This window comes from Mauremys reevesii, linkage group 8, assembly GCF_016161935.1.
Source record: "Mauremys reevesii isolate NIE-2019 linkage group 8, ASM1616193v1, whole genome shotgun sequence".
Lineage (NCBI taxonomy): Eukaryota > Metazoa > Chordata > Testudines > Geoemydidae > Mauremys > Mauremys reevesii.
The window spans coordinates 12,417,274-12,439,907 of record NC_052630.1 but is presented as its reverse complement, the minus strand read 5'-3'; the positions used below and the strand labels follow the sequence as shown (position 1 = coordinate 12,439,907).

The 22,634-nt window shown below is 43.1% G+C and overlaps 1 protein-coding gene across 8 annotated transcripts in view; it reads left to right on the top strand.

The window, feature by feature from the left end:
• TCF7 (transcription factor 7) overlaps window positions 1–22,634 on the top strand; it is a 114,201-nt gene that overhangs the window by 64,907 nt on the left and 26,660 nt on the right. For all 8 annotated transcript variants that reach the window (XM_039485249.1, XM_039485246.1, XM_039485247.1 and 5 more), the window contains 2 exons: window positions 15,901–16,033; window positions 19,657–19,747. In XM_039485249.1, coding sequence (XP_039341183.1) covers window positions 15,901–16,033; window positions 19,657–19,747 — 224 coding nt within the window. The remainder of the gene's footprint in view (window positions 1–15,900; window positions 16,034–19,656; window positions 19,748–22,634) is intronic.

Here is a 22,634-nt window from a genome sequence, read left to right as displayed (position 1 = left end):
ACATCACTGGTGAACTACTCCTTTTCTGAGACAAAAGAACCTCATGCCAACACTAAGTTCAGAGCATTTTAGCTTTTGTTCTTTTAGGAAAAGTTAAAGTCCTCTGTAACTTAAACTTTGCCAGTGATGGAACAGGTGTGGAGTTCTGACCAGAAATATATAGTCAGCTGAGACGATTGCTCAGATCTTTTCTCAGTCATGCATAGAGCTATTTATAAATAGCAAAGTTGGCATTGCTTTAATATTGAATAACCTTAACTTTTAGGACAGATGAAATTATTTTCATAGAATCATATAAATGTAGGGCTGAGAGGGTCCTTGAGAGGTCATCTATACACCCCAGCACTGAGGCAGGACCAAGTATACCTAGACCACCCCTCAGGTATTTGTCTAACTTCTTCTCAAAAATCTCCACAACCTCCTTTGGAAGCTTGTTCAGTGCTTTACTATCCTTATAGTTAGAAAGTTTTTCCTACTATCTGTCTTAAATTTCACTTGGTGCAGATTAAGCCCATTACTTCTTGTCCTACCTTCAGTGGACATAGAAAACAATTGATAACTGTCTTCTTTATAACAGCCCTTAACATATTTGCAAACTGTTATCAGGTCCCCCCGTTAGGCTTCTCAAAACTAAACATGCCCAGTTTTTTAACCTTTCCTCATAAGTCGTATTTTCTAAATGTTTGATCAGTTATGCTGCTCTTCTCTGGACTCTCTCCAATTTGTCCAGCTCTTTCTTAAAGTGTGATGCCCAAAACTGAACACAGTATTCAGCTGAGGCCTCACCAGTGCTGAGTAAAGCAGGACAATTACCTCCCATGTCTTACATACAACATTCCAGAACACACATCAGCCTTTCTACAACTGCATCACATTGTTGACTCGTATTCAATTTGTGATCCACTATAACTCCCAGCTCCTTTTCAGTAGTACTACCACCTAGCCATTTATTCCCCATTTTGTATTTTGTGCATTTGATTTTTCCTTCCTAAGTATAGTATTTTGCACTTGTCGTTACTGCATTTCACCTAGTTGATTTCAGACCAGTTCTCCAGTTTGTCAAAGTAATTATGAATTCTAATCCTGTCCTCCAAAGTGCTAGCAATTCTTCCATCTTGATGTAATCTGTAAATTTCATAAGCATACTCTCTACTCTATTATCCAAGTCTTTAATGAAACTATTGAATAGTTCCAGATTCAGGACACCCCACTGTGAAAACTGACTAGATACATCCCCCCTAGTTTGACAGCCAACTGTTGGTAACTACTATTTGAGTATAGTCTTTCAACCAGTTTTGCAACCACTTTATAGTAATTACATCTAGACCATATTTTCTTAGTTTATGTAGGAGAATGTCATGTGGGACTGCGTCAAAAGCCTTTATCAAGATATATCTTATCTACAGCATCCCCCCATCTTTGACTAATAAACCTGTCAAAGAAGGAAGTTAGGTTTGTTTGGTAATATTTATTCTTGGCAAATCTATGTTGGCTATTACTTATAACCCTATTATCCTCTAGGTGCTTACAAGTTGTCTGTTTTATACATTTGTTCCAGTATCTTTCCAGGTATCCTAGATAGTCTAACTGGCCTGTAGTTCTCCAAGTCCGCTTAGTACCTATCTTTAAACAGGGAAACAGTGTTTGCTCTTCTCTAGTTCTCTGGGACCTTATCCATCTTCCATGAGTTCTCAAAGATAATTGCTAGTGGTACCAACAGTGCTTCAGCTAGTTTCTTAAGTATCCTAGGGTGAATTTAATCAGGCTCTGCCGACTTGACTAATCTAAATATTCTAATATATTATCAAAATATTCTTTAATTTGTTCTTTCCCTATTTTGGCTTATGTTCCTTCCCCCACCTCCCCTTGCTAATATTCATTGTGTTAAGTATCTGATCACAATTTACCTTTTTAGTGAAGACTGAAGCAAAAAAAAAAAGGCATTAAACACCTTAGCAGCCTTGATGTCATTAGTTATTAGCTCTCCTTCCCTGCTATCTAGAGGACCATGCTTTCCTTCATCTTTCCATTACTCCTGGTTCTGTTTATAAAATCTCTACTGATTTGCCTTTTATGTGTCTTCCTAGGTGTAACTCATTTTGTTGTTTTAGTCTTTCTGATTTTGTCCCTACATGCTTGTGCTATTCTTTTGTACTCGTCCTTAGCACTTTGTCCATGCTTCTACTTTTTATAGGATTCCTTTTTGATTTTCAGGTCACTAATGAAACCATACTTGGCCTCTTATTATTCTTCCTATCTTTCCTTTGCAGGGGATAGTTTGCTGTTGCGCCTTTAATATTGTCTCTTTAAGAAACTGCCTGCTCTCCCGAATTCCTTTTTTCCTTAGATTTCTTCCCTTGGGACCTTACCTGCCAGTTCTCTGGGTTCATTATAATCTGCTTTTTTGAAGTCGATTGTCCTTATTGCACTGCCCTCACTCCTTCCTTTCCTTAGAATCCTGAAATCCGTCATTTCAAGATCTCTTTTACCCAAATAGCCTTCAGTGTTCAGACTCTCAACCAATCCCTCCCTGTTAATCAGAAACAAGTATAAAATTGCTGTCCCCCTAGTTACTTCCTCCACCTTCTGAAACAATAGCAGAGACGTTCAGTGTCCTAGTGCAGCAAGTGCTACTCTAGTGTATGGCTTTGGAATTGGATATGGAAAAGATTTATCTGTTCATCTTGTCTATCCAGGCTCAGCACAGGATTGTTTTCTCAGCACATTCATCAATGTGTTGTCCTATCAAGTTTTAAATGCCCTGATATCCAAGGCTTTCTACTTCTTTCCTTTTGAGACCTCTTGTTAACAGGACATTTCTTTTAATATGCAGCTTAAAAATTCCCTTTTCTGCATTTCATCCCATTAGTACCAGTATCATTTTTTGGACTGAGGCAATTCCTCTCACCTTTGGTGTTTACATCCAGGTATTTTGCAGATGATCCTCATATCCCCACCTCTTAATTTGTTTGGCCATACACACTATATATATTTACTTCTTTTAGTCTTTTCTCCTAGGTCAATCCCTCTTGCTCCTTAAATGCAATTTAGCTCTGAAAAATAGGTAAAGCAGCCTCTTACTCAACAGATCTGCTTTCTTTGTATATTCAAAGTCATATAATAGAATCATAGAAATGAAGATCTGAGAGGGACCTTGAGAAGTCATCTAATCCATCCCCCTGCACTGAAGCAGGCTTAAAGTACCTAGACCAACCCTGATGGGTGTTAGTCTAACCTGTCCTTAAAAACCTCCAAGGATGGGGATTCCACAAACTCCCTAAATAACATGTGCCAATGGTTAACTATCCTTATACTAAGAAACTTTTACTTATTATCCAAGCTAAATCTTCCTTGCTGCAAACTAAGCCAATTACTGCTTGTCCTATCTTCAGTGGACACTGAGAACAATTGATCACTGTCCTCTTCATCACAACTATTTACATATTTGAAGACTTACCGTGTTCCCCCTTCTCTAGCCTAAACATGCCCAGTTCTTTCAACCTTTCCTCATAGGTCATTTTTACTAAACCTCTCACGTTTTTGTTGCTCGCCTCTGAACTTTCTCCAATTTGTCCATGACTTCCTTAAAGTGTGGCCCCAGAACTAGACACAGTACCCCAGCTAAGGCCTCACCAGTGCTGAGTGGAGTGGAACAGTTACCTCCCCAGTCTTGCATACAACACTCCTCTTAATACATCCCAGAATGACATTTGCCTTTTTCTCAACAACACACTGTTCACTTTAGTGACACAACCTCCTGTTCACTTTAGTGACAAAACTAAGTTTTTACAATGTTATTTTACTCTTGCTGCTGCTCTTATTATTTTTTCTTATTTACTATTTGTATTACAATAGCATCTGGGGACCCCAGTCAGAATCCTGCCCCGCAAGGTGTCAGGTGCTGAACGTATATAGAGTAGGAGGACAGTTCCCGCCCAGAAGAAGTTCTTATAGCCTGGGAGAGTAAGCTGAATTCTGTTCTGGCTCATGCACAGTAAATAGAACTCTGAGACATGTTCCATCTGCTTCTCATAGGGCTCCATGCTTGTCATCTTACTAATTTTAAAGGCAAATTTTATCAGTAAAATGATGGTTTGTCTAGTTTATCCCCTGAAATCTCAACCTGCAATATGAAAGTGAAGCAGGGCTCCCTCTGGCTTGGGAGTTTGTTCTGGTGGAGAAGGGCAATGATAAAGTGTAAAAAGAGATAGCACTGTGCCTGGGAACTCTGAGCTGGCAGTGGCCCCTTGAAGGACACAGCCAGCTATCATTTAAAACTGCCCCAGGCACATCTGCACCAGCTGTGTGGCTAGTGCAGTTTGCCTCAGAATCAGGGACATTAAACTAGCTCCTTTTTGCCTACCCCAACCACTCAGGGCACCTTGCAGCTGGGTGTCTGGCCCAAAGGCTGTAGCATATGGGTACCTATCTTAGGATTTCAAAATGCAGCAGCAACCTGCCATTGTTTCTGTCACCCCACTCATCACTCGCTAAGTCCTTTTAGCTCATCTCCACGTTCTAGTAGCTCTTCTCAGCACTCATCATTTGCTCATTAGAGGAAGCAGGCAGGCCTCCATTTGTCCTAGTTAGGTCAGAGGCCAGTACTCACGTGAACCCAGAAAGCCATATCTGATAGCCAGTACTTCAGTGACACAGAACAGAGCAGCAGAAGCAGCAGAGATGCTAAACCCCACCCCACCCCCAAATTTGGTGAAGGGAGCAGCATGGATCATAGCCACTGAAAGTAACACCCAAGTGTGAGTGGCATTAACTTTCCTTATTTCCTTTCTGCTACGGCAGTGGGCTGGAGAGATGAGACAGTGTAGCAAAAGTGAGAAAAGAGAAAAAGTGCACAGAGATGTGAAATGAGTTGACACTGGAGGTAGCCCAGTTGCTAAGGCAGTTGAGGTGGCGGCGGCTGCTACTGCTATATTCAAGTGGTATGTGCTCACACGCTTTCAAACAACAAAAATTATATTGAATTTTTACTTTGGGTGTGATATTTTCTATCAGTGCAATTTTTGTGGTGCAGTAGCACAAAGAGACAAGCGCTTAAGGTGTCTAGAGGCATCAGAACAATCCTATTTGTTTTATTTTTATTACCCAGTGGCTCAAACTGGCAAACCAGCCAGACTCTAGACATCCCATGGGGCTGTTCAGATCTGGTTCTGAGCTAGGTTGTTCATGCCAATACATGCAGTGGGCCTAAATCAGAACATTGCATGTAAACACACATCCACCCACCCCTCTGAGCTTCTAGTGAACTTCCGATCCAATCTGCAGCCTGGATCATGTCCCTAATACTTATGCACTAATTTGAGTTGGTTACAGTGCAAGGAGATGAAAATGAAATCAGCAAAGGCCTGAGGGTATACCCCATCTGAGCTTGGGAACTTCTTCCAAAGCAAAACGTGCGTCGTATTCAGTGGAGCCTGACCTTATAACTTTATTTCTCAAGCAGAGAAACTGGGCTCGGATGACTAATTTTATAGAAAAAATATAATTCCCCATTGAATCAGCAACAGTAAATGTTCTTGCATTTTGTTTTTCATGGCCTAAATGTGGACTCATCTCTCCCTGAGAAGTGGTGAGTGACAAACACATGCAGGATGACTTCTGACTTGACTGCATAGCTTGCAGCATGTATGTTAGAACCACAGTCAGTCTAAGGTCTTAAGTGGGAGAGATCCATTTACTTCAGATTATGGCTCCCCAGCAAGTCTGCGTGCAGGCTCCAGAGTCTCTTCCCCTTAAGCCACCTCGAGTGTAATGAACAGTTATACAGAACTTTTAGGACTAAGCTCTGCACATACACAAAATTCTACAGAAATGGAGCTGCTCTTTTCAACTTGGCGAACAAAGGAAGCGACATTTTTAGCTCCTCTGAGCAGGCCAGCCTCAGGGAAGCCAGCTCGCTGATTATCCAAACTTTTGTTATCTGAATTGTCCAGGGGACACAACTCCCCTTCAGAGAACAGGGCTTTTGAGACAGTCAAGGCTCCACTGCTGAAGACTGCTGTTTTCCAGCAAACCCAGATGGACAATGAAAAAAGGTTATTCAGTGAGTACAGCTTACAGTTGTCCTTGTTTATGTGGCTCCGATGGGAGAGTGAGGTGAATATTCACATGAGTTCTGATTATTGCCAATCTCCCATCCATATCAACATGCGCAGCTGTAGGACCTACAGTAACTGTGGTATATGTTTGGATTTTCTACTTAGAGTAGGAAAATTTAATCAATTTTAAAATATTTTGTGTTTGATTCTCTACCACTCTGAGCTCTGCTTGTGTGCTTTGGAGAGGGGAGGCTGTCAGGGACCTGACATGCTCCAAAGCGGGACAGCTTTAACTCACATGTAAGGACCCAATCAGTGGAAAATTGGGTGTAACAGATCTTCCCCTCCCTGCCCTGACACACCCTTCCCTAACCCTTTCCCTGCCCCAGCACTCCCCTTGCCTCCTGTCAACACCGATGTTCCAGCGCAGATGGCCAGAGAACTCGGTTACAGAGCTGGTGCAAGTGGCAGCACTGTCACCTTCTCCAGCTTCGCTCTGGTGGAGACCATCTCCCTATAGAGGGGCAATTCTCCTGGGGCAATCTCCAGCTGCTTTAAGTTCAGCTTTTTGGACCGGGGAATCCAGACAATACATATTATAATAAGCAGGATAATGGAACAGAATATAGTGCTCTAAGGATGGGGAAAAAATCCTTGGCAGCATACCTGGGTCTCATGAGGCTCGTGTTATGGTGCTAAAAATAGCCATGTGTGGATATTCCCATTCAAGCTCTGAGGCCTATCCCCGTTGCCAACTTTCAAAGCCCAAGAGAGAACATTTATACGGTTATTTTTAGTACTGTAGTGCAAGCTCACCTCTGTAGACCCAGGCTTTAAGACCTGCTGCCAAGGGGGTTGGGGTTGGGTTGGTTTTGGGGTTTTTTTGCAGTGTAGATGCCAATACACGTCTGTGCAGTACCATGTCTGAACAAGTGGTGAGAGAAAAAAGGAGGGAATTGTGCAGCTCCTCAACTTTGTTTAGCATCTAGAGGTTAGTGACTAAGGGTCAAAATTTCAAAAGGGCCTAAGTGCTTTAGGCACATCTCACTGAAAGTCATGGGATGTAGTCTCCGAAGTGCCAACGTCACTTTTGAAAAATGGGGTTTAGGCTCCCAATGCACTTAGGCCACTTTGACAGTGCTACCCTGTACATACAACAATGCTTAGCTCTTATCTGCTGGTTTTCATTCTTCCATTGAGCTCAAGCACTTCGCAGTGATGGATTACTGTCCTTATTTTACAGACGGAGAAACTGAGGCAAAGGGCAGTACAGTGGGTTGCAACACAGCAGCCACTCACCACTGGAGCTGGAAAGAGACCTTTGTTCAAAATTTTGGGCAGCTCATTCTGTTTTATTTCTTTATTTTGCCAGGCAGGGATTCCCAGTCCCTTGCTCAATCCCTGAAACCACAACTTCCCTTCCATTAGATGGAAAAAATCAAATGCTTCCTTCAGTTGTCTGAATAATTTTCTTGCCCATCTATGCCAAGTAAAGTCAATCTGGTAAAATACAAAAATAAGATGGAGTGAGCTGCCCAGAATTTTGACTATTTTCATTCACAAGAATTTCTCATGGAGAGTCTCTCCAAAGGTAAAGGGAGCTGACAGACTTGCCTGCTGCTTTTTCAATGAGCTATTTCTGGGGCCAGCAATGTGGGAAAGTTTGAAAGTGATATGACTAATCTGCACTTACCGCTGCTTAGGTTACCCTGCCGAGAGCTAGAAACCACAGTGATCACTCAACTCAGCAGCGGCGGCGGCAAGCTTGTGTACAGTATTTGGTTAGTGACAGTGAGGGACTAGTCATACAAAAACTTAAGGGGGTGTTTCCAGATTTGCGCCTCTTGTGACCAGAGCTCATTGGTAGGAGTTCACTGCTATGTGCATGTGTCATCCGAACACAAAGAGATTTCAGCAAGGTGGGGAGATGCAATTGGAGAGGGGAAATGCAGAAATTCTGCACAGCAAGCTTTTGTAATGATACATATGGATAACATCGGTAGTGATGTCTACTAGTTAAAAGACAGGACTAGGAACTGATGCTTTGGATTCAGGTCCCAACTCTGCCACTGCTTTACTGTATGACGGCAGGCAAGTCATTTAACCTTCCTGTGCCTCTGTTCCCATCTACAGAAAGGCAAAGTATTATACTAGGCAGCAACCATTGGTAAATATATCCTTGCTGATAGTTTTTTTTTCTTACTGATCTCTTACATGTGGCATATTCCTGTGATCACAAGGAGACAGTATGATCCCTGAGGAATGGTGTGTGATACACTTATAAGGCAGCAGCGACATCACCAGGGAAACAATTATGTAGCAAAAATGGAAATTTTACTCTTTTGTCTAAATAAAAAATGTTTGGGAAAAACAACCCTCCTCCCAGATTTACACTGAGTTGTCTGTGCCTGTTAACTGCTTAGAAGTCTGGCATTTTCCATGGTGTCTGCCGAACTAATTTTCAGGAAGACGAGGCAGCACGATCCAGAGGCCTGGGCAGGTGTCTGGAATCTTGGTTGTATTAATGAATCTGCCATTGACTTGGTCTGTGATTATAACTGAGCCACTGTGCCTACCTATTTGTAATATGGGGCTAATGGGTCTTGCCATCCTTTATAAACTGCTCTGAGATCTAGGCATGGAAAGCATTAGATAAGTGAACATGTTGTAATAATTAATTCGGCCTTTGCTAAAGAAGAGCTATTGTGTTTTACCGTTTGGATGATGAGGAAACAGAATGTGGCAGAGCGAAGCTCCATGAGCCAGATCCTCCATAACAGGCACAATTAATTACCAAAAGGTCAGTGGAGAAATGGCCTGCGGTCAGTACTTGATTTCTATTTCCTTTATGGCTGAGGTGTTGGTAAGGTCTGGAGACCACAAGTGTCAACTGTCATCCATTCCTTGCAGTTTACCCACTCAGTTTAAAGTAAGTAATCAGTGAATGGAATGGAAAGTCAGAAGGAAATTAAAATGTTTTAAATATAGATTAGAGAATAGTCTAAGATCGTTTTCACATTACAAGGTTTCAAGCGTTTTGAAGCTGATGGACCAGATGAGCCCATTGTGTTCCACTCTGCAGCTGCAAACCAGCCTTACACTTGGCTAGTGTAGTGAAATCCTCAGTTCGCATAGAGCCGATTCAGCCAGCTTGACACCACAATCACTCCCAGCCCTTGGCATAGATGTTAACAGGAAGGGGCATGGCCGGAGCATGCTGTGCTCCAGTGATCTCCCGCTGCTGAAGGCAGATACAAGTTAGAGCAGCCCAGAGGCTACTCTAAATGTATGCCAGGAACCCAAACCAATCCCAGCATCCCCAGGGAGCCAGAGTTGGCATAAAATGTCTTTCTTACAATAGGGCAAAAACTGAAATATGATAAGTGCTCCCTTACTGTTTCTCCCTGAAAGAGAGTGTAGGAAAGAAAAGGCGAGAGCCTTGCTCTTGTACTAAAGAAAAGATTTGAGGTAGTTAATAGGAATTGGAGCCCGAGGTTAGGATATTTCATATGATGCATCAAACATAAATTTGGAGAGCAGATACTTTCTTACTGTTTTACTTATTTTATATTATTGGTATATTTTGTAGTGGCTTACTTGGATGAAGTGTTAACAGACTGCTCTGTAGCTGCAGAGTCTGCTATTTGACTATAGTTTTCCAAAGCCTCAGGAATACTTGCAATCCTTTTAAAAAAAAAATAGAAGGCAGGGCAGAATAGTGGCAGAGTATGATTTAAAATATCAAAAGTGTAATGGAAGAAACTTCTGATTATAAATCCTCACCCTTTATACTGAGGATTCAGGAAGCTGATCAGTTAGTTTTAGCCCTCTTCATTTTTAGTGGGGATAGAGTGACATTGCAGGTTCTGAATTTTGCTTATCTCAGCTGGGAGCGCCAGTAACCTGCTGCTAGGCCTGATTGTTATAAAGCGTCAGCAAAATCCTCCAGCTAGTTTCTTCTCAAACAAAAGGAAATCAGAGAAATGACTTTTGTAAGTTTCCCTCTTACAGGAGATGCACCACTTAAGAAGTTTTATTAAACATCTTTGTACTAGTTCTGTTTTGTTCAAAATGGGGGGTGAAGGGGAAACCTTGAAACATTAGCACCTGTATCAAATGTGCAAATGTCTGTCCCACCAAAGATGCCCCATGCACAGACCCTGCTAGGATGATCCATGTTCACCACAAAAGCTAAGCTCCTCTGTTGTCTTTGTCTGTTGCGTAATTCAAATTGTGGTTGGATGTGTTTGCTTTTTTGCTTTAATGTATTAATTCTGGTGTTGCGTGCATTTCTCTCTCTTATTTTTAATGTGTGAAGAACAAAGCACAGACCTGGAATCTCAGGTGAGAGTCCATAAGAAGTTTGATATCATGCTGAATGCTATATCCAGAGTTTACAGATCACGCAGCTCACGTCTGCAGACCAGCTGAGGGCTCTGACCCTGAGTGCTTGCTCCAACTCCCAATGAAGTTAATTAAAAAGGCTTTCATTGGCTCAGGCCCTAGTGAGTTAAGGGTCACCAGAATTACGTGTCTTCCTTTCAGTTGTGACTTGTCTACACAAGGGAATATTTCTAAAACATGTCCTCTAGCTGCTACTACTGATGGAGCTCCACCAGCAGCAGCAATGCTGGGATCTCAAGTGTAGACAAGGGTCCTGCGGCTGTTGACATTTTTAGCACTGCATCAATACTTCAGCACCTGTTTGAGCAGTTTTGGATAATGCAGTAGTAAAACTGCCGGTGGCTTCAGGAACCTTGGGCAGTCAGGGATAAATGGTACCCGTTTGCACATGCATCTTGGTCACGTTTGGCCAAGGATGGGAGTTGCCTAGCCCTTCATCCTGCAGTGAAGGGAAAGATACTGCAGTGGTGGTGATGATGGTGAATCTTCTGGTTTTATGTCAATTCAGCAAGAATAAGAATTTGATAGTTAGCCTAGAGCTTCTCTTGAAGTTGGACACACCTATATGTGAGGGAGGAAGTCTAATTGTCCCTGGCCAGCAGTTCATCTTCCTTAATAATCAATGCACCTGCATTTCTGGACGGCCCATCCAATTACATTACTTAGGAAGGTGGCTTTTCTGCTTCAGAGTGATAGCGGCTGCTCTCTGGGTCATTTTTTTTTTCCTCCTCTCAATTTCACACAGGTTAGTACGGCTGAGTAATCTCAGTAGTGTGGCTACTTAAAAGTAAGAGCAGTATAAGATTATGCATGACGGTAACAGGAAGTCTGCACCAGAACACAGTGTTGTTTTTGATTACCAGGGTGAACAAAAAGAATGCGCAGTTGCGCACTTAAAGTAGGTGTTAGAGACAACTCTGAGATGTCAAACTTGTCAGAGAAAATGATGGTCTGGGACACAAGAACATTCACATACTGTGTCTCATTTGGGAAAATAGTTCTTGTGTCCATCCTCTTGTCCATAATACAGGCCCTGTGTGGGTAGCAGAGCAGCGCAAGCTGGCCTGTTAATCTCTTTGGCCCATTCATTCCTTGGCCTCTACTGAGACTGCGAACAAAGACTCCAGTTTTGCTGGGTTTTGATGTAGACATCTATGCATGGGAGGCTGGACTGAAACCAGACTAGTTATTTTAGATAGGCATCTAAACAGCCCATAAGTTGATAACTAAAAACTTTCATCCCACCACTGACCTAAAATCGATTTGAATCAGTGACTTTTAGATAAAAGTTCATGGAACCCTTCACCAATCCCAGAGTCATCCAATTCCTCATATTTTTAGTATAACTTATATTTTCCCATCCCAGTTTCCCCTGTATTCTAAATAGACATTCTAGATAGACATATTTCTGATACCACCACATCCTTTACAGTGTCATTTCAATGGTTTTTTTTCCAGGTGAAATATTTAAACTACATAAAAATACCTGCAAAGCAGTACAGTTCAGAGTCCTCCAGTAACAGTTCTACTTCTCCTGCGTTCTCCCTGCAAATTGTCTTCTCAGAGCTAATGTAGGTTGAAGGTTATATAGGGGCCTGGTTGGAGGGACTACTAAAAATTTTAAAATACCCCTATATTAAATGCAATTCAGCTTGTGGAATATTTGTCTTCAGGTCAGTTTTCCTAGCACAAGGCAGTTATTGGTTGGCAATTTCAGACTTACCTTGAAGATTTTCCTCAGGGTTACAGTTTGTTTGCAGGAACTAAAATCCAGGCATTATCAAAAGTGGAAATTATGCCCCCCATCTTTGGCTTTCATAGCCATCAGGTTTGATTTTAGAATTTGCAGTGTCTGGCAGCTTATAGAGAATCTGATGGTGACCAGTAACCATAAAGATGGCTCCTGGTTGTGAACAGATACGGACTACAATATTTAAAGTTGTGAATCAAAGTGGAAGACACCTTCTCAGTTTCTTAGCATCTTCCCAGAACCTTCCTTCCTTCTCCTTGTTTTTTACCCAAGGATTTTAAAATACTTTATACAAGTTCAGCTTTGCAAGACTGCTGTGGAGTATGCATTATTATTCTCTTTTATAGCTGGAAAAAAACAATACGCAGAAGCCTGATTCTCCACTTTCTTCTACCTGTGCAAATTGAGTGTGAAACTGCTATGAAATCAGAAAAGTCATGTGTTTTATACTCATCTTTTACAGGTGTAAATGCTAAACCAGATGAAAGGTAGTGGAGAATCCAGCCTCGAGATAAGTGACTTGCCTACAGCTACACAGCAAATAATTTGTAGATGCTGAATAGAACCCAGGAGACCTGATTTGAAGTCCCCTCCTTTAACCACTGATCAACATTTGTATATGGTCCACTCTTATTCCTCCTAATCTTGTACTATTATCAGTCCTAATGTTGTCTGCAGATTTTCCCTGGGACATATCCTGACTGTTTCCCCAATCATGGTGAAGTCAGTTTGGGTTTAAAGGCAATTGTGGGCGAAACTGGGCAAGTATGAAACAGCAGACATGCTTGAGGCAGACAGCAAAGTTTGTGTGTGTGTGTGTGTGTGTGTGTTTTCCTTACTGCACTGCAACTGTTTTAAACAAGTTCCTTTTTCTTTGCTCCAACATGCAGAAATATTCTGCATTGTGCGTAACACAGTAGCCTGATTTCACAAAGATTTCAGGCCTTGATTTCTCTGATGGTGTAACAGAGAGAAAGAGAGAGAGAGAGGGAGACTGAAATTTACTTTTCTGAATTTAATTTTGTTTGCTGCATCCTTCAGATTTGTCCATGACTACCATAAAGCTACTACCAAGTTACTCAGGTTTGGCTGTGTAGAAGATATAGATTTTGTTGATGTTTGCTCTGGATGAGTGCTTACACAGCACTCAGGAAAGACAATGTTTTCAAAAAGTGTCCACTACATATGGGTTTCTCCATTTCTGAGAACCATCCATGAGACATTTTGGGCCTGATTTTCAGAGGTGCTGAAAATCTAAAACAACAAGAATCGGTGACTAGAACGTGTGAAAACCCAGAGTGTTCCAAAGTGTGGGCCTATAAGCTCCTAAGTTCTGTGTCCCGGAATGTACTAGATTCAGTGTAGAACCTATGTAGGGAGCTTTGGGGCTAGTCTTTCCTTTGGGTTTTCCAAAGTATAGCTCAGGAATCCGGAGGGGCTGTTCTCAGGACATACTGTCCTTTTGCTTCCTATTGTTCTCCTTTCCTTTTTTTGCTCCTTCCTTTCTTCACCAGCAGTTGAAGGGATTGGGCTCTTTCCAGGAGCTCTACATTTGACACCTGTCCCTACTTCAAAAAGACCCCTGTGTATGGCTTAGCAGAGTCTGAGGCAGGGAAGTGTCTTTTGTAAGTACAAATTAGCACTGAAGGGCAGAGCTGCGCTATTTATTCTTTACCTTTAATTACAGACTTTTCTGTGCCATTTTTTCTTTGTCATATAGGGCAACTAAGAGGGGCCAATGTATCTCTTTCCTCGAAGCCATTTTGCTGTGTGTTCTTTAAGCTTTCTTTCAAGGGATTACGGGATTTCTGCCAATAGGGAAGAATTTGGTAGTTGAAGCGGCTAGATGTAAAGCGTAGCACTTTATGCACTAACAAAAGTGACTAAACTTATGCCAGAGATGGTGGCAGAGTGAGGGCAGTGGCTTCACCAGATATTACTGAGCATGCTCCGTCCGTGTGAGCATGCTCAGTACAAGCCAAGGAGCAACTGGGGGGGCGGCACATGACCTCATGTGTCGCACCCCCCCACACCTCCAATGCATCGCCTCTGACTCATTCCCTCCGATGTCTGAGAGTGCAAGAAATAGGCGTGCTTCAAGTCTGCTAAACTGAGGGGCCCTGGAGTCAGAGGGCTGGGTCTCTGTATTAGTGCTTTTGATATAAAGGCACCAGGCCTGTCGCTTACTTGTCTCGAAAACACGTGTTCAAATTTATATTTAGAAAAGAGAGAGTGTGTAGAGAGCACACGCACCCTGGCATGCCTCAGCAGAGGGAACTGGCAGAGCAAAACAGAGGGTGCTAGCATAGCAGTACATTTGCTAACATGCTCGGTATCATCTGGAGATAAAGAAGATAGTGTAGGGTCTCACAACAGATATTTTGGTGGCCTCAAAGTGCGGCCACCAACTCTAAATGGTGGCCACGCTGACAAATTTTTCCTAAAATAATTAACTTTAGGAAAAACAAATCATTCTAATTTGTTGAATCTTTTTGTAGACTCAATAATAAAAATAATGTAGTTGTCTCTATTGTTTACTGAACCTAAATAGATTAGAAACATAAATAAGGTGCTCTGCAGGTTCTTGTCTTTTTTGTTGTTGTTTCTTTTGCTTTTTTGGTTGCTTTTTTTAAACAGACTTGCTAGCTCAGTGTTTCTCAAACCGGGGTCGCCACTTGTGTAGGGGAAGCCCCTGGCAGGCCGGGCCGGTTTGTTTACCTTCCCCGTCCGCAGGTCCGGCCGATCGCGGCTCCCACTGGCGGTGCTAGCTAGTAAGTCTGCTGCTGTGAAAAGGGATATCAAACAACGCACACATATCACTTTTCACTTCGGCAGACTTACTCAGTCCTGGCAAGCCCAGGGACAAATTAAACCTTGGATGGGGAGGTCGGTAGGGGTGAAGTGGGGGGAAAAACGTGACAGGCTAGTGGAGGCAGCAGGGGTCAGGGGTGATGGGGGTGTGAGCCCCACAGCTGGGGGTTGGAGCCCGGTGGCCAGAGCCTGCTGCCCTCCACCCCAGGGCTGGAGCCCACCCCACTGTCCCCAGGAAGGTGGGGAACTCACTAGCTGCCTGCTCCAACAGCATTTATGTCTCCAGAAGGGGGGCAGGGTCCAACCCATGCTGGTGGCCCTGTGGGAGGGACCACTGCTTTGCTCCCCTCTCCCCCTATCACTGGCGAGGAGGCTGTGGCCGCAAGAAAAGCCACTGGTGGCCACATTTGAGAAACGCTGTGCAGAATAGGCACTACTGTAGAGTTTGAAAACTTCATGTTGGTTGTGCTGGTCCAGGTTAACATCATAAATATTACAAAACAGTGTTTTATTTTACAGTGATGGTCCAAAATACACCAGCTTACAGCAGTGCCACTGCTGTTGTGGCTCTTTCCTGTAAGGGACTGTATTTAGGCAAAGCTATTTTTCTGCTCTGTCTTTGAGAGGATTTATTGTAATTCTCAGCATCTCACTTCCAAAGCCAGGCCTATAGAGGGCACTTGCAGTCTTAGGCAGGCAGGAATGGCTGCTTTCATATATTTACCCTGTGAAGTCTGAGCCAGAGCTTTGCTGTTGCTAGGAATAGCAGTTCTAATGATATTTGCTTCGACACTGAATACCAGATACTCAGTATACCTGGATTGTAAAGCACAAAGGCATAAATTTCTGAAGCCTTTCCCCTCCCCTTGTATTTTACAGTCCAACAAGGTTCCTGTAGTGCAGCCGTCCCACGGAGTCCATCCACTCACCCCACTCATTCCATACAGCAACGAACATTTCAGCCATGGCTCCCACTCACCACACCTGCCAGCCGACATCAACCAGAAACAAGGTAATTCTTATCCTACATAAGCTTATTGGGGCAAGGGTCCTCATGATGATTTAGAAGAGGGGGCTGATGCCGTAAGTTGTTGAAATTAGAGTTGCTACATAGCCAGTGCTTCTCCAGCATGGCCAGATTCTTTAACCTATGTCCAGTTCAAAAACTAAATGACCATCAATGCAAACGCTGAGTGCAGTGAGCCATGGGCAGGTAGGGGCATGGGCTAGCAGGGGAATTTGCTTGGGATTTAGCTCCTTGAGGATGCTTTGCAGTCATGGCCAAGAGAAGCTTGAACATCAAAAAGTGTCTGCCTTTATCATCCATTTTGCTTATTTCTCCTTGTAATAACTCTCTTTGTAGCCTTAGAACAGACCAGAGTCTGGGGATGATTCACAAAAGTGAACCAGAAAATGGAAAGTAACCTTTCCTTTGACTCATACCCGAACAGTTGTCAGGTTGTCATTTTGAGAAAATAAATGCTTGAAACAGGAAATATTTTGACTAACTAGGATCTGTGTCTGGCGTGTAGCTGGATTTTTACAGTCCGCAGCCGTGCATATGTGGTTGTCACACAGTTTGACTATTTGGGTTTCTCTTATTTGTTAATATAATACATAGCAGACAGACAATCATCTCAGGAAGGGTATAGAGGAAAGTACAATAAGGAGAGTTTAGACCCTGTACTGTGAAAAGTGAATACATGTGTGTGAATTTATCATAAATCATTTTTGGTTTTGGGGCTGGTGAGAAGTTGCTATTATATGTTGTATTGGTGCAACAGACTCAAAAATCTTCCAAGTTCATCCAAAGCTTTGCTAAGATTTACAAACTTTGGGCAGACCTTGGGCATAGTTTCAGGTAAATCTAGGTTAGTGTACAGCTTGGTGTCAACCTAAATTCTGGAAGGGATCTTGGGTTCATTTGAACCTGGAAGTCGATGGAAAAACTCCAGGTGCATACACAAGATGGAGTGTTTCACGCAAAGCCCTGCATACCAAAGCCACATGGCTACCTACCGTTCTAAACTTTGTGAAGCTATCCTGCCAACATCTCCATTGAGAGGTAAAGACATAAAGTGTTCCACCCACATAGTATGGTTGCTCACCTTTTGGAGTGGGGGAGTTTTCTGTAATTTCATGCAACAATCACCAGTCCACGTAATCTCAATTTCTAAAGCTTCTGAGCATGTTGCAAAATGATAGTTGAGCTGAGTTACGAATGCTGCCAAACAATGTGCTATCAAGTAAGGGGAATAGCTAAGGAGATGATGGTGATTTGTCAGCAGCTTGAACCCTAGGGGCCACATTCTGGTCTCACCAGTGTTACCCTCAGTAAATCCACAGGCTGCTGAGGATTTACTCAGGGAACAGATACCAGCATATGTCTGGTGTTTCTTCCAGACAGCAAATCACTTGCCAGCCACCATCATCTAATAAAGTCAACAGAAAAATACAAAGTTAAATTAAAACCTATTAGAAGCACAGCTAATGGCAGATTTCCAAGTCTCACAAAAGTGGTGAGGGAAGATTATTATTATTATTTTTTAAATCTTGCTTGGCTCCTGAGGGAATATAACACAATGCACCTTATTTCAGGCTACCCTTGAAAACTACTTGCAGAACACAGCTCCATGACTACTCAAGGGCCTTTGAAAGTCCCTGCCTGTAAGTGTGCTTCAGGGACTTCCTATTAGTATGTAAAGCTTTAAACAATAGAGTACCAGCCTACCCCAGGGACTGGCAGCTGCCCTGTGTCCTTTCATGAAAATTAAGATTGGCACTGGAGCTGCTAATGGTCCCACAGCATAAATCTCTGTTGAGGGCCCATGAATCTAGAGTGCTCTCCTCCTGGAAATAGGCCAAACTACATCTTCAGTGTCCTTCAGGGCAAGGTTCTAATGGCTAATACATAACTGGAAGGTTATTTGATGTTCTGTTGTCACCAGGTAACTATACAAAGGTCAGTGTTGTGTTCAAGGGATCATTCATTTCATATCCTTTCACCACAAGGCATTTCCCTGGCAACATCTCACTCTTCATCACACAGACAGATGCGCACACATACACACACTCTCTCTTTCATCCCACATTGGGGACATTAATCTGGGGATCTTTCTTCCCCCTGTGCCTTTTGGAGGTAGATACCTAAAGCCTGGTTCTGGGTTTTAATCCTGTGCCAAGTGCAGTGAGAGCAAAGCAGGGCGCTTATGTTTTTCAGTTCCCCAATTCTGAGGGCAGCTGAAGACCCATTTGGCCCTCTGTGTAGAGCAGCCTTGAAGCTGCTCTGACTTCTTCCCAGCTACCCAGGGCTCCAAGAGAAGCTGTCCTGAAAGCCAGGAAAATAGCCAATGTATAGAGACACTCTGGCCATACCCCCTTTCCTCTAACCACACCCCGGTACCAACACCTCTGAAGAGCACCCAGGGAATTCTCAGCTGGTGACATGAACCAGGTTTGTGGCCCCTTGACACCAGCAGAGCAGCACAAATCGGTTGTGGTGTAATAGAAAATCAGGCCCTTAAAATCAAGACCTCTCTGAAATGGAATACACAAGATACGCTTAGAGAAACAGCCCTGAGGGAAGCTCATGGAAAAAGCCATTATGGATAAAGAGTGCACAACAAAATGGCCGGAAGCCACAGGGAAGCACCCTAAGGAAGAGTTTATCTGTGATGAACTGGGGAGCGGGGGGAAGAGAGGAATAGAAACTGATGGGATGGAGCAGAAATGCAAAGCGCGGCATTGTTTGGTAGGTGAGTGTTGTGGCCTGTGGATGACCGAAACATGAGTAGAGGAGTCATCTTTTTTCTGCAGTAATATTTGAAGGTTATCGCTTTGCTCCGCAACCCCGCAAAGGGCTGCACCGAAGGGCATGTCTGGGAGTGAGCCTCCCAGCCCGGGTCCACGGTGTTAGCAGGGCTCCACGCCAGCCCTTAAAAATAGCTGGCTAAGCGGCGCTTTGACCTTGCCGAGCTTGGACTCTCTAGCCCCACTCGCCTCCTTCCCAGGCTTCAGAGCCTGAGCTGCAACCTCTATTTTTTAGCGCACTAGCGTGAGGACCCGAGCTGGGAGGCTTGCTCCCCGATGCAGCGTAGACACACCCTTAGTGGTACAACCAAACCACTAAAACCGGGATTAATTGTTGTACCCTGTCATTTGGAATGATTGTGCATAGGAGAAAACTTTTGTCACACGTTTCTCCAGGCAGGTCTGCACTGGGAGCGCTACAGCGGCGCAGCTGCAGCGCATCTGGTGAAGACACTGTGTGCTGATGGGAGAGCACTCCCCCATTGGCATAATTACTCCACCTCTGCGAGAGGCAGAAGCTACGAGGGCAGGAGAGCGTCTCCCACTGACACAGCGCTGGTGTGGACAGCACTTAGGTCACTGTAACTTGCGTCGCTCGGGGGAGGGGGTCTTTTTCACACCCCTGAGCGACATAAGTTACATCCACTTAAGCGGTAGCATAGACCTGCCCTCGCGGGTCACAAACCTACACTGAGTTGCTGTCCTTGGGATACATGGAAGTAAATAGAGAAGTTGAAAACATATTGACTACCATAAACCTGGAAATGCTAGTGCTTGCTCTTCCCAAATTTCCTTCTCTAACCAAAGTCTTGATCCTCTGCTTAGGTGTGCACCGGCCTTCCCAAACATCGGATATCCCTGGTTTCTACTCCCTCCCTCCCGGCGGGGTTGGACAGATAACACCCTCTATGGGATGGTAAGTGTCGACAGTTTATCCAGGGCCTCTGCAGGCAAATTGAGCGTTGCTCTTACTCCTGCATCCTAAGCCGCAACAAGGTCCATTTACTCTCTAGGTCTTTGATCCACTCTAAATAGTATAATTTACTGGTGCACAATTTGTTTACCAAAGCACTTTGCAAACATTATCTCTTTAATCTTCACAATTGCCCCACCTGTGGACTCACAAGGCCTAATTTCCCCTGTTCCCTGTGAGGTTGGCAAGTAGTACCACCCCCATTTTACAAATGGGACACAAAGAAGCTAAGGTATTTGCCCCAGGTGACTCAGCATCAGAGCTGGGATTGGGACTCTGGGCCACTAGCTAGATAACCCTCTATGTTCCCAATGCCTTTCACCATAGTATATAACATTGTGCAGGGATTTAAAATAAAAAATGGAGAGACAGTCCATTGCCCATCCTGCTTTAGGTGTAATCAAGGCTTCTCGTTTTGAGTGGGATGCTAGTTCTGTCCTGCTCTGGATTTAGCCATGGGCTGTTATTTTTGAACATATCAAACTTCTGTGTCCCAGCCTTGCGTTCAATGCACCAGAAGCTGCCTTTCAAAAAGGGTAAGACAGAGAAAAACACAGTATGGCAGAGAACTGTCTCAACGGAGTACAAAGAATGCTTGCTCACCCAACAGCAGGATGTGTGCATCCTGACATTATCCAACCCATGATCTCTTGGAATCCTGCATTCTGAGTGGCCCAGAGGTGTATTTAAATCCTTTGTCATTAAAGCTGAGTGACTTTGAGTACACATAGGAACCAGATCTGGTGTGTCAGGAGATGCCATCTTTGAGTGATCTCTGTTCAGATTAGATTAACATTTGCAATGAGTGCCATCACCAGTCCCTGGTAAAGTATTGAAATTGTAGAGACATGAGGCAAGATTTACAGCGGTAGGGGGAGTTTGGGAACATACATCACTGACCATTGGCATGTGGGAATCTTAAGGTGAAATCAATGAACAGCAGTGTGCAAATAATTTCCTGACTGTTTCTCTTGCAAAAACCTGGTATAGACATATAGATATTTTAAAATGAGAGAGGTGAAACAATTAAAGAACAATGTGAAATGTTAACTAGATTTTTGTTTATTGTTAGTATTCCAAATATTTAACCACAAAGAACCAGAGACTGAGGCCAGACTAGATTTATGTTTGGCTGTGAGGAGATTAAATTTTGCTTTCCGTCCTAAACTTGCTGCTCTTGGCCGATGGTTTAACTCCTTGGACAATGTGATTCCTCCTCAGGACAGACAAATTGAAACTACAGGAGTGACTGTGCTGTAACGTGAAAAAAAAAATTTGGCGAAAAAAGCAGCTACTTTGCCAAATGCACAGCAGAAGAATAGGAAACCGTTAAAGGCAGCCTAGTTACATGGGAAAAGTCTATTTTTCAAAATGTTTGTTTGTTTGTTGGTCAGACAGGAAATTCATTCTGCTGACAGCCACTACAGCATCTGGCAGGATTTGGCGCCTTTAACCAAGTTAGTCAGACAAGTTCATTAATGACTAATGAAACCGATATGGTAAAATGACAAATAGAAAAACAGCCCTGTGGATCAGAGAGCAGACCATTCAATTAGCACGTTTACAAATAGGAAGTGTATGTAATATAGACTTTTCTTTTTTTAAAATAGTTGTCTGCTTGAAATTTACAAAATTCCGTAAAATCACTTCCCAAGGTTCCTAGTCCTAAACTTTAGTTTGATGCTTATTTTTCAAGCTCTGTTGTGAACAGAAACATGCTAAGCTCCAGTAAGTTTCAAGCTTGGCTTCCCCCAGAGGAATGATGGGCCTCCCAAAGGGAGTTCCCAGTCAGAACTGCCTCTGAGTTATGTAAATGATGAAATTCTGCATTTGAGAAGTGCTTAGAAGCAAAGATGGTTCTCAGCCGTATCCGCTTAGACCTTCTGCATGTGTTTACAACCCAAATGCTGTATATCTCCAGAGCCACAAGTTATCAGCTCTCCCCACGCACTTCAGGGAAATGTGACTGATATTTTCAAATGTTTCATCAAAGAGATAGGTCACCAGTTTATGCTTTTACAGAGGTTTGGTGCTTAAACAGCGTGGAAACTAATTGTGTAGGAGAAGAAACACTACAGAGACTCCTTGTGCCAATAACTAGTGCTGTGGTATGTGGACAGTTCTTAAGGTTCACTGTTCTGGAATGAAGCTGACTTCAAACGCAAAGCGGTCTTAATACAGGAAGCAGCTTTTCCTTAGCAAGCTGCCTAACAAGAGTTCAGCAGAAGTGGTCTTTGTTCCTGCTGAGCATTTTGAGAAGAGGAGCTGCAATAACTCTCTCTTTAATTAGCTGGGATGACAGTCAGGAACTTCGAATAAAAATGAATTATAGTCCAGTCCAGTGAGTTTGATCGCTGGAGCCTGACAACACACCTTAACCAAGAGCCTTGTAAACTGTGTCATTTGCACAGCTCACCAGCTGAACTATGCACCAGGTTTGCTGGTGTCTCATTATTATGTTTTCCTCTTTGTCTTTAAGAGCTGTTCTCTCATCATGGGGTGATAAAATCTTTAATTGTACATTCCCAGGGATCATGGATTGGTTTTGCAATTGAATTAATTTGCATGTCAAAATCACTTTGGATAAAGGCTTGAGTGCCATGATCCTTTTATATTCGGATATCTTGGCCTCTAGAGTAATGAATGTCACTTCTGGATTAACTTTGAATGTTTTCTCGCCCCTGGGGCAGGAATGTTAAACTTCAAAGGTTGTTTAGGTTTCCTGATATATTGTAGCGCTTGGCTGTTTGTTGACATGTTTATACACTACTCACTTCTAAGCAGTGTGAGAGGAATTTTTGTCTGGCAGGTTGTAAACAGAGCAGGCCAG